An 11,743-nucleotide genomic window follows, 5' to 3' on the forward strand; every position below is an offset into this window, starting at 1 on the left:
CATCATGAGCAACTCATATTAAATTTGCATACATTCATAATTTGTTAGAATGTACCACTAACATTTTCATTGATATTGGACATATTTTCTTCATTTTATGTTTTTCACTTCAATGGACTTGTAAACAATTTCCAAATGATTTTGTAGTAACATATTATAATTGAGAGACAAATGCTTATATCCTAGGAAAGGATAATACCGGTATAGACTCTTTGTCTGTTCATCCCTTTGTCAGTGTTTACATGTCAGTGCAACACTTTTTTGGAGTCTGACTCCAATAAATAACCCATAGCCTTTATGATAAGAAATACATCATACATAACTTGTCACAATTTGAGGTTACTTATGAGGCTGGGTGTGTCATGACCCTTATTTAAGACCAGTTTTCAAGGTCATGTCATCAATATCACACTTTCTCAAAAGTAAATGGGGGTGCAATTCCATCTTATATGCTTAGTTTTTAAAGATAAGCTGCAGAACAATATTTTGTTGTGATCTTGATGTTACTGTTCATTTACAAGAATATAAAACTCTGATCAAAAAAAATGCATCTTAATCAATTTGGCACCATCTTCGTTTCAGTAGCAGAGCAGATCGTCACCATTGGCTAGCGAAGATGATTTGTCACCAACTTGATGAACAATAGTTTAATCATCATTGATATCCTAATTATTGCATTTTACCATCTTATTAATATAAGTCTTTTGGTATTTAACAAGTCCAAGAATAGCTATAAAGCCTTCTCACATACTGAATGTAAGCTGTTAAAGATTCGACCGAAATGATATATGATTTAATAATTAGGAAATCTATTCATTCACTTATTCATTCACCCATATCTTTATTATTCACTCATTGTTTACTCATATAGAATCAATAGTGACCAGGGACGTGTTCTGTCATTGGATGGGGAATTTTGATGTAGTTAAATCTTTACATTTACCGGCACATGTAAACTACATGTATATACAATAAATAAGCATATTGTATCTATTTGGAAGTGGTCAAACAGGTTTTTTGAGGGTAAGGAAGGACAGTACAAATCTGAGTTTTAGTATGGTACCTTGTTTCTTATGGTTTGTACAATGGTTTTAAGAACTCACTTATGTGTCTTTAGACTGGGACTGTTGTAAAACAGTCTATACATTGAATTCTGAAATCATCACTGATTTAAAACATAAAAGTTCATTGAAAGGGGAGTTCGGTCACCTTCTCATCTATAGTCATTGTCAACGCAATCAAGGTTGGAAATCATTTATGTAACAAAAATAAAATAAAATAAAGTTGGAAAATAAAACTTCCTTTTCTTTAATATGTTCAATGTAACGGTACAAGGATACATGACCTTATGATAATACTAGTACCGGGTATATTGTTTATCTATAAGACTTAGTCTGTATTTAGCTAATACAATGTACTTTAATATCAAGAATTTGATTTCATTAATATTATATATATATATAATAATTTGGCTGCAAATATATTAGTTGCTTTAATAGAAAAAATAATTATGATGGAGAATACAATGCGAATTACAGGCTCAGGAATGTCAAATTGAAACTCTCACTCCCTCATGCTCCTTGAGGTATCAAAAGCATTAAATGAATTAATTCATTTAGCTAATCAATAATCAACTCTGTCTGTAATAGTATTAAAATCATACATTTAAATGAACTAATAATTTCTTTTAAATAATTTTTGTTGTATTTGTAAATATTACTTATATAAAAACTTTTACTTCTTATTCGGGGTGTGTGTGGGGGGGGGGGGGGGGGGTATTTCAGACATGATATATCTATAAGAGAAAATTCTGTCCTGACATGTTTAATTAGCTTTCGTTAAGAACATAGTGGCTTTGATAACTGCCTCCGATATAGTTTATGAAGAATACACAAATATACATCCACTTTAGCTGTTGGGGCATCGCAATTAAGCATATACTATAGTTTCAGGAGCGGCATATATCTTCCCACTCTTCCTAATCTCTAGTCTATACAAATATTTTATCACTTGTTACATGTATTATAAATAAAATGAGTTTATATACCAAGAATAACAAACATTACATGTTTATAAGTCACGTTTACCGTGTTAGAGAATATTCGGGATGTTTACAATTTTTGCGCATGCGCCACTTCACTACCGGTTTTGATCTCACCCGTCCCCTAACCAGATTAAAATAAATTTCGGCTAGAAAACCTTAAAAGTCGCTTCTGTGTTATATTTTAGGGTATATCATTTACTTTAATGAAGTCCAGCTTACATCTCAACAGATCGTAAAATGTGTTATATTTATATCAAGTTTTATAAAAAGGGGGGTTGTCATGGACGCCTAGGTAATACATTCGAGGTGTTTTTCCGAGCCTGCCGGAAAGGCCCGAGAAATTGCGATTGGAATGTATAATTAACATTCGAGGTGTTTTTCCGAGCCTGTCGAAAAGGCCAGAGAAGTTGCGATTGTAGCCCTACGGACCCGGTTTAAGACCGCAGAACATTAACTGGCAAGTTTGGAAATATGTACAGCTTACGTCAATTTCACATGTTGCAGTCAAAACATTTGAATTGGCGGGGATGAATTGACGCTGACGTCATTCCATACATAATTGCATGTGTGTGTGGTTTTTTTTTTATAATGAAAGACCATGCACTGTCTAGAGAGTTTGTAATAAACGTAAACCGCTTCAGTTTTATTTTAAAAGTCTCACCTGACACGTGCCATGGTATATTTATAATGTTCCATAGGAAAATAATTTCCGTAGGAGATATTTTCAATAATTTAATCTTCCTGCAGGAAATATTGAAATTACCAAACGATTATCTATAAATCTTATGTAGGAATTGTGTATCCTTACGAAATTTTATTCAAACAGGTAGTGTTTCAATGGGAAATTAAGATTTCTTATCGGATTTTAAAGTTTTGTTCAAATCCAAATGGAGTTTTGTTGAAATTCTATCGGTATTTTAATTAAATTCCCAAACGAATATCTTTTTATTCGGTTTGAAATTCCAATTAGCTCGATCATATGAAAATTGTTTTTCTAATGGGAAAACTTATTTTCCTGTAGGAATTTATGGTTTATAGGTAATTGTACCATAGCTTGGCGAGATTTCTATTGTTAACAGTGGGGTTATATGTACATACCCCGCACTTTTTTAAAACTTCGCCCACTATCTCGAGTAAAAACAACATCAACAAAGTTGTTTTTTAGCGCATCCATAACACTCCACAGTAAGAGCTTCCTCAAGATCAAAATTGCCAAAACTCAACACGGATAAATGACTCGACTAACTTAGTTCGTCAAATAAATCTAATTTTTAGCTCGAGACAAAACAATATCGGCAATGGCTTTGTCAGAAAGACTCTATTTTAATATTCCTCTCCATGTGTTCGGACAAGTAGAGAAACGCGTGTTAAATGAAATAAGGGTATCCTGTTTAAAGGTTTTATAGAAAATCAGTCACGTGAAAAGAAAGCGTTTGAATAGAAAACTTGTTTTATGGACTGAGTGAATAGCAGTAGCCAATCGAATTTGACATTAACCATTCACGGTTTCGCGACATGCATTTCTCAAATATTTTTTTTTTGGTTTATTAATTGATTTTGTTCAAAATATACATGTACATGTTTTTTCAGCCACAGCAAAAAAAACATACATTGATACAGAGTATCAAATAAGATTAAAAAAAAACTAATTACCTTCAACAATTTAAATTTAATGTCAATTATTTAAACAGATGCATTGCATAATTTAGGGTTCGTACATACATGTATATAATTGTGTTAATAAGTTTAATTCTTTGAAGCAAATATCGATACAATAAGTCGGAAAATGAATGAATATGAAATAAAAATATAACAATGAGAAGTCGATCTATTCATTAGGGCTATGAATGTTTTAATTCACGAAGTACAATGTACATAAATAAAGACCAACGATTTGGCACCGTATTGTTTAGACGCAAGTGCCCTCCCATAATAATAAGATATAATGAATAATCGTAAGCTATAGTACACGTAACATGCCCCATATAATATTGTTGATTATGTGCAGATACCCGATGGGCGTGGTCATAACGACACTAGGGAGCTCTCACCTGACGGATAAGATACATCAATAACAAACGTGGTTTAAGCAATGGTCTATCATATATATGATATATGACATATTTCAATTTTTTCAATCAATACAAGCACCTTACACGGACACAAAAATGCAAATGCTGGAGAAAACGTACCCAAAAGTAAATGTACCCAGGAGAAAAAGTACGCAATTCCTAGGGTATGTTTTCGTACCCAGTTACGTCTTCTCTTCTCTTGGAGTACTCTTTGAAAATCATAAATGATAGTTTTTTTCTTGGATGCATTAAAATGAATTATACAATAAATATTTGTATCATTCCTTGCTTTTATTTTCATATACACAATTACGTAAATTAATTAATTAGACAATAGTTGTGTTATATACACATGCACAAATATTGCCTGTCACCTTAATTAACATTGTCAAAGTTATCCGGCACACTGTTAAAGATCAAGCTCATTCCTGATACACACGAACCGTATTTCGTATTTTTAAAATTTGAAGTAATATAATTTTCTGGGATTTAATATTTGTGTAATGTTTTGTATATTGTTCCGCCAGTTAAAGGGGCATGGTCACGATTTTGGTCAAAATTTATTTTCTGTTTTTGTTATTTGCAATGCTTTAGGAATGCATTTGTAATGATTACCCAAAATTTTAGAGTCGGTTGTAAAGTTATAAGCAAGATACAGTGCCCACAAGTCTTTGTCATATAAACAACGCTCGTGCCCTGTTTTTGTTTACATATGTTCAATATACCTAACCACTAACAATCTTTTTCAACCTGATATATCTATTTTCTTATTCATTCTAAGCATAAATAAACAGTTCATAACGTTTAAAACATTCATTTTAGGTCTAAAACGGGCATTTTCTTTTCAACGTTCAAAATGTAAACAAAAACTTTGTTTACATAGCAAAGAATTGTAAGCTCTGTAACTCGCTTATGACTCAACAAATGACACTCAAATTTTAGCTGCTTATTAAGAATGCCTTACTGAAGCATTGTTAACAATAAAATCGGAAAAATATTTTTTGACCAAAATCGTGACCATGTCCCTTTAAAAAAAACGGTCTCGATGAAAATAAAATAAAAGAAATTAAAGGCATCTATTTTTAAAGTGTCAATAAACAGTATTGAACAATACAGAACAATACAGATGAAACACAAATGTTGAATTCTCTGATTGTGTCTTTCATGAAACTGGAAAACACAGCCCACCCTCTCGATGTAGAGCTCACGTCTCGGATCAATCTAATTAATTAAAATTATACTCTTAGATTGCCTCACTACGATAGACATTACACCAATAAAATATTCATAATATCTTCATCATACACAATGATCTATTCTATATCACCTCGGTCATTAACTTGTGCATACTAATATGCATGTAGTAGTCTAAATAATCTTTTAATTAATTAGATTTATGATGTAAAATCCTCATCTATTCTCACACGAAGTTTCAAGGACAGTAAAATTTATCCCCCGTTGTGGCCCCAACCCTTACCCCGGGGACCATGATTTGAAAAACCTTGAATCTACACTACCTGAGGATGCCTCCACACAAGCTTACGCTTTTTTGGTCTAATAGTTTTTGAGAGGAAGATTTCTAAAGATTTTCTCTTTACATTCTAATGTAAAAATACATCCACTCATTGTGGCCCCACCCTACCCCGGGGGCCATGATTTGAACCATCTTGAATTTATACTACCTGAAAATGCTTCCATACAAGTTACATCTTTTCTGACCTAATAGTTTTTTAAAAGAAAATTTTTGAAAAATACCAACAAATTTTCTATAATTCTAAATTATCTCCCCTTTAAAAAAGTTGTGGCCCTCCATTTGAACAAACCTGAATTCCCTTCACCCAGTTATGCTTTGTGCCAAGTTTGGTTGAAACTGGCTAGTGGTTCTGGAGAAGAAGATGAAAATGTGAAAAGTTTACAACGCCAATGCCAATGACAGACAACGGACAAATTTTGATCGGAAAAGCTCACTTGAGCTTTCAGCTTAGGTGAGCTTAAACCAAAGGAAGAACCCTATTACAAAAATGATATTTGCACATTTTATTTAAATCATAATATATATAAGCAAAGAGTCACTCTCTGTCTCTGTCTGTCTCTCTTTCTCTCTCTCTCTCTCTCTCTCTCTCTCTCTCTCTCTCTCTGTTTATTATTTTTTTTTATCAATGATTAATGTAAATGATTAATGAAAACTAGATGTAATATATGATGCGATTTTTTAGATAAGAGGTGACATATCTTTAAACATTTTTTAAAATGTTTGTGTCCTCTCCCGACTTCCTTTTAAAATTAGGTTAGTAGGTTGGAATTAAGAAACCTTGGTTGGGAAAACAGTATCTTTTTTGTAGAAAGTTCAAATATCACACTTATTGATATCAATACCGGTATAAAGACTGTGGTAGTCAAACAAGGATATTAGAATCATTTTGTTTACTATGGTTGATTTCCGAGGAAATTAAATGTAGCTGATGTCTCTGCATTGTTACTTCTATTAACTGCTTTAACGCAAAGTTCTGTGCCTCCAAAAATCATGCAGATAAAGACACCTCTTTTCTTTCCTTTCACGGGTTTAGGAAGGTCAACACTCAATGTTCCCAGGTACTGACACCCTGGATCCGTCACGTATTTGGGGAAATCTTCTTCTTCTGACAAATATACGTCAAAGTCCATTACCATTTGGTCGTCACGATTAGGTTCATACTCTTTTTTAGACTTTATTTCGTCGTTAAACACTAATCTGGAACCTTTTCTTACGTGAACATCAAATACATCCTTGCAATATTTGTTGTCTTTCTTTTCTTTTTTATGAATTGTGTGATCAAATTTTTCAAATGACGCAATACCATATGAATATTTTGCCACCCTCTCTGAAATTATATTAGGGTTGTGTCCGAACAATACTGCACCCTTTAGAACGGCCAGTCCAGCTTCATTGGGCACTACAATTCTGTGGTCGGGGAATTCTTCCCGGATACGCTTTTGTAGAATCGGGGACTCAGAAAATCCACCAACCATTAATATTGTATTTATTTTATGATATTTTAGTTTTTCTAACAACAGATCCCTAACGTGGTCAACAATGCCAACGCATGCTAAAGAAAAGAAATTTTTAAAGAACGCTGGTGTGATTCGCAGTTTGTCTCCCTCCCACCTCATGCTTTTGTTATATATAGAATTTTTAATTGCTTCTTTTAATTTCCGATCTTTCCGAACCTCATAGAATCCAGATAGCATTCCTGGCATTCTCATTGTGACCATCGTTTGATTTTCAGATAATGGCGTCCTCTTTTTCATTTCAAAGTCTCGGAAAAGTTCAATATATTCCCCGGTATACTTTAAACGAAAGTCTTCCATGAAATCGTCACCAACAACCTCCATCAGTTTCTTTTTGTAGTCGTTGTCCACAGAGGTTCCTCCCCAGTCCCCGCCGCTTGCCTTCTCCAGCTCCTTCAAATTGTTGTCTTTTGTGACTTCGTGTACAGTGATATCTACAGTCCCACCTTAAACAAATTTAAAACAGACATGCGTTTTTGTTGACAATAGTTCATTACAAAATGGGAAGCTACATGTCACACGGTTTCAATTTCTTGAACACAAATTACCTCCTGCATCAAGGACCAAGTATTTTTTGCCTGCTTCAAAAACACCCAGACCACCTGCCCCTTCCAGTTTGGCTAGTGGTAGTCGGCTACAGTATATGGAAGCTGCTTCGGGCTCCAAAGCCAACATGAGCTTGTCTCTTGAAATTCCAGCCTTAAACAAAAACAAAACAAAACAAAAAATTATGACTTGAAGATATACTTGGATTTAGATGAGATAGCTGAACAAAGTTTATACTTTAATGAATTCGAATAAGAAAAGATAACTGGGATCAAGGCCAACCTGAGTTTGTCTCTCGAAATTCCAGGCTTTAAAGGGGCATGGTCACGATTTTGATCAAAAATTATTTTTTCGATTTTAATGTTTACAATGCTTTAGTAAGGTGTTTTTTTTATAGGCAACCAAACTTTGAGTGTCATTTGATGAGTTTTAAGCGAGTTACAGAGCTTACAATTCTTTGCTAAGTAAACAAAGCGGTTTTTTTTACATTTAGAATGTTGAAGTAAATTCCAGTTTTAGACCTAAAATAAATGTGTTAATCGTAAGAAACTGTTTATTTATGCTTTAAATGAATAATAAGATAGACAAACCAGCTTTAAAAAGATATTTTACTGGTATATTGAACCTATGTAAACAAAAACAGGACACGAGCCTTGTTTACATTACGAAGAATTGTGAGTCCTGTATTTTGCTAAAAACTCAACGACTGGCACCCAAGTTTCATTTGATCATTAGAAATGCATTCCTAAAGCATTGCAAATAATAAACACAGAAAAATAAAATTTGACCAAAATCGTGACCATGCCCCTTTAATGGACAAAAACAGAAAAAAAGATTTATTAATTGAAGCAATACTTCGATTGAGAAGAGCTAGATAAATAAAGAACAGTCTACCTTCTGTGCTGCTTCAGTCATGAACTGCTTGGCTGGATCTGACCACATGGCAGGAACGGTCAGCACCCACCTGATGTCCGTGGTTTTCACTCCTATACCTTTCTTATCCACCGTGTATACCATCAGATCTCGGAAGTACTTGATCGAGAGACTGAATATGTCGATGGCCAACATTTCTTTTTTCTCTGTTATGTCTTTGATCTTTGTGTTCATTGTTAGTCTCTGTGTAAAGAAAATTGAATGTTAAAACAGAAGTGACAATAATACTCATTGATTTATCATATGTTAGTCATGCCATTTCTTTAGTGGTTCAGATCCAATGTGTAAAAAAACTATTACCTCTACTCCTTTTCTTAGCGTATCGTACAACAACATTTTGAATCGTCGACAGTAGAAATAATCATCATGTTCTTCGTCTTCTGCGAACTCGGCATATTTAGACTCGGCTTCATATCCAAATGCCACAAATTTTCTCTTGCTGTCCAGAAGAATGGTTGTTGGGGTCTTGTAAGAAATCTGTACAGATGACGGGGCACTCCAGTCATATACGGTGATTCTCATTGGATCGTCCCGATACTCACGTTTTAATGAGTAAGCAATACCAGAGAAGGTAGTCCCAAAGTCAATAGCACAGACTAAGGAATAGTGATCCGACGATATGGCCATGGAGATGTATTCTACTAGTTCTATATTTATAAATAAGCAAAAATAAAAAGTTTAAGCTGTGTCATTATTTTAAATCAAAACTTGTAATGACATACACAAAATTAATGACAAATATGCCTGGGCATGTTGCCAGTTTCTCTTCAATACTATATAGATTCTATATTAACTGATATCATTACCAAACCATTAGATAAAAAGAACCTATTTATCTTAATTGCTAATGATTTTCTTAATAAATGCTAATATTTGTAGTTTATGCTTTAATATTTAATAAATACTTACCTGTAAAGAGGATAAAGATTTTCAAAACGAAAGTTGTGTCTTCCGGTGCAGTGCGCATTACAGGTAATACCTGTCAGTAATTTAGTGATTTAAATAACCTATGTAAATAGTGCATATCAGTTTAAAAACAAACATAGAACCAATAGAAACCGTGCACAGAAATTAAATCACCATTTCAAACTTACTAATAAAAATATATCAGCAAATTATTTTACTACCACACTCGTACTGTACCATTTTTGTCCATTCTTAAAATACGTGTTCTCCAGAGACTTATGTAAAAAACTGAACTCTATTTATTTTACAACGATTGATAAGCAAGTTCTACAACTTATATTAATTAAGACTTATGTATAAAGACATTTATCTCTAACCAGTAATGCATAAAATTAGGGTGGATCCAGGGATTTATGATTAGGGGATTTTTTTAGAGTCAGTGGGGTCTTTGAACCGTCTTGAGACTCCAAGTTAGTCCATGGCAAATGAACGGATTTCAATTTTTCGAGGTAATTTTTGCAAACTGTTGCATTATTGTAAAAAAAAACAACTTTTTAGTTAAAGAAGATATGCAAGTGAACAATCGGGATATTTTCAGTCTGTTTAATTATGTGAAACTGAAATTACATTATTTTTATGTATAAAGGACATCTTTCCTTTATATGCATCATAACTATGATTTCAAAAATACAAAACCTTATTACTTGGTTTATTGCATAACTGCATAACAGTGAATCTTTGGAAAACCTTTGTACACGAAAATCCCTGCTATGTACTAGTCGTTTGTATAACTTTTACGGGTTTGTATATATTTCTTTCTTCATCACACGACATATCTTATTAAGGCCTTCCGTTTCCAACGGAAGACCTTATAGTTTTCGTACTGTTTCTTCTTATTATTATTTTTTTCCACAAATTTTGTGCACGCGATATCTCGATAACTATTCGGCCGATTTTGACAATTTTTTCACAGATGATTGCCAGTGGTCATAATTCTATAAGTTTTTTTAAATTTTAAATCGTCACTTCCGGTTCCGATTTACGGCCGATTTTTTAAATTTTTACGACAAATTTTGTGCAGACATAAACTCAGAGACTATCAGAGATATGAATATAAAATTTTCAGGATATGTAGACTATAGTTTGAAGTTGTGCACATTGCAGTTTTTTATGCCAGTGGCGCAAAGTTTAGGAGCTCGCCTGCGCTCGAAAATTGGATACGAATTTTAAATCAAAATTTTCATACGTTTTGATTTGTATCTTTTTATCAGTTAATATTTTGTTAAGACATATAAAACAAAAGTGGTAGATAATCATAAGTTCTTTCCAACAAATTCAAGAAAAAGGGGCTGGCCCTTTTATTTAGGGGCCAAAACACTTGTAAACTCTAATAATACAAATAACTTAAATACGATAAAGATTTTGTAATGCATTAAAGAAGAAAAGTTGTGGATCGTAACAATATCTATTGGGTAAAATCATTGCCACGCCCACTTATTACGTAATTAGGGATTTTTAGGGGCCAAAGTACTTAAACTCTGACGCAATATATACAGAGAGGGAGACATATTTTGTTTTAAAAGCATTGTAGATGATAAAATGCCTGCATTGATGATATTAAGCGATTCCATTAATCAAAACACCGCTGTCTATCCCCATTAAGGATCTAGAGGGCTTGCCCCAAAAATATATAATCATTTGTATCTCAAAAATGATCAACAAGTATAGATAGGTGTAAGAACACAAAATGTTAGTATTTGTGAGACTTTTCAAATGAACTCAAGAAAAAAGGGTTGGCCCCTGAAATTAGGGGACAAGACACTCGTAAAGTCATTAACCATATCTTAAAAACGATCAAGATTTTGTGATGCATTATAGAAACAAAATTGTTGATCGTAACAATAGCAGTTTGAAAACATCATTGCCACAGCAGAACACTTTGTTAAGCATTTTAAAGGCTATTGACAATCGTTTACATTATTTGAAAGGGAGTGGTTGAGGGGAAATTTCATTGATATTTTAATCGTATCATTTAAAAATTGAACGGAAGACCTACTCGTTACTCGTAACGAGATCGTATCTAGTTACTTCTTATAATTATATTGAATATTTCTGAAATAATTTATAATATTTCATGTTACAACTCTTTATTTTTTTTTATTACCTTCATCATGTTCAACATAGAAAAATAACG

The 11,743-nt window shown here is 33.1% G+C and overlaps 1 protein-coding gene across 1 annotated transcript; it reads right to left on the bottom strand.

Moving 5' to 3' along the window:
• Window positions 1-5,886: 5,886 nt before the first annotated feature.
• On the bottom strand, window positions 5,887-9,624 carry LOC105331265 (heat shock 70 kDa protein 12A). The gene is made up of 5 exons (XM_011433378.4): window positions 9,553-9,624; window positions 8,944-9,290; window positions 8,605-8,826; window positions 7,713-7,863; window positions 5,887-7,610 (listed from the first exon to the last, which is right to left on the bottom strand). Exons 1-5 carry the CDS (start codon window positions 9,608-9,610, stop codon window positions 6,544-6,546), a joined length of 1,845 nt encoding a protein of 614 aa, XP_011431680.4. The 5' UTR covers window positions 9,611-9,624; the 3' UTR covers window positions 5,887-6,543.
• Between the last annotated feature and the right edge of the window lie 2,119 nt (window positions 9,625-11,743).

Source organism: Magallana gigas, chromosome 2, assembly GCF_963853765.1.
Source record: "Magallana gigas chromosome 2, xbMagGiga1.1, whole genome shotgun sequence".
Lineage (NCBI taxonomy): Eukaryota > Metazoa > Mollusca > Bivalvia > Ostreida > Ostreidae > Magallana > Magallana gigas.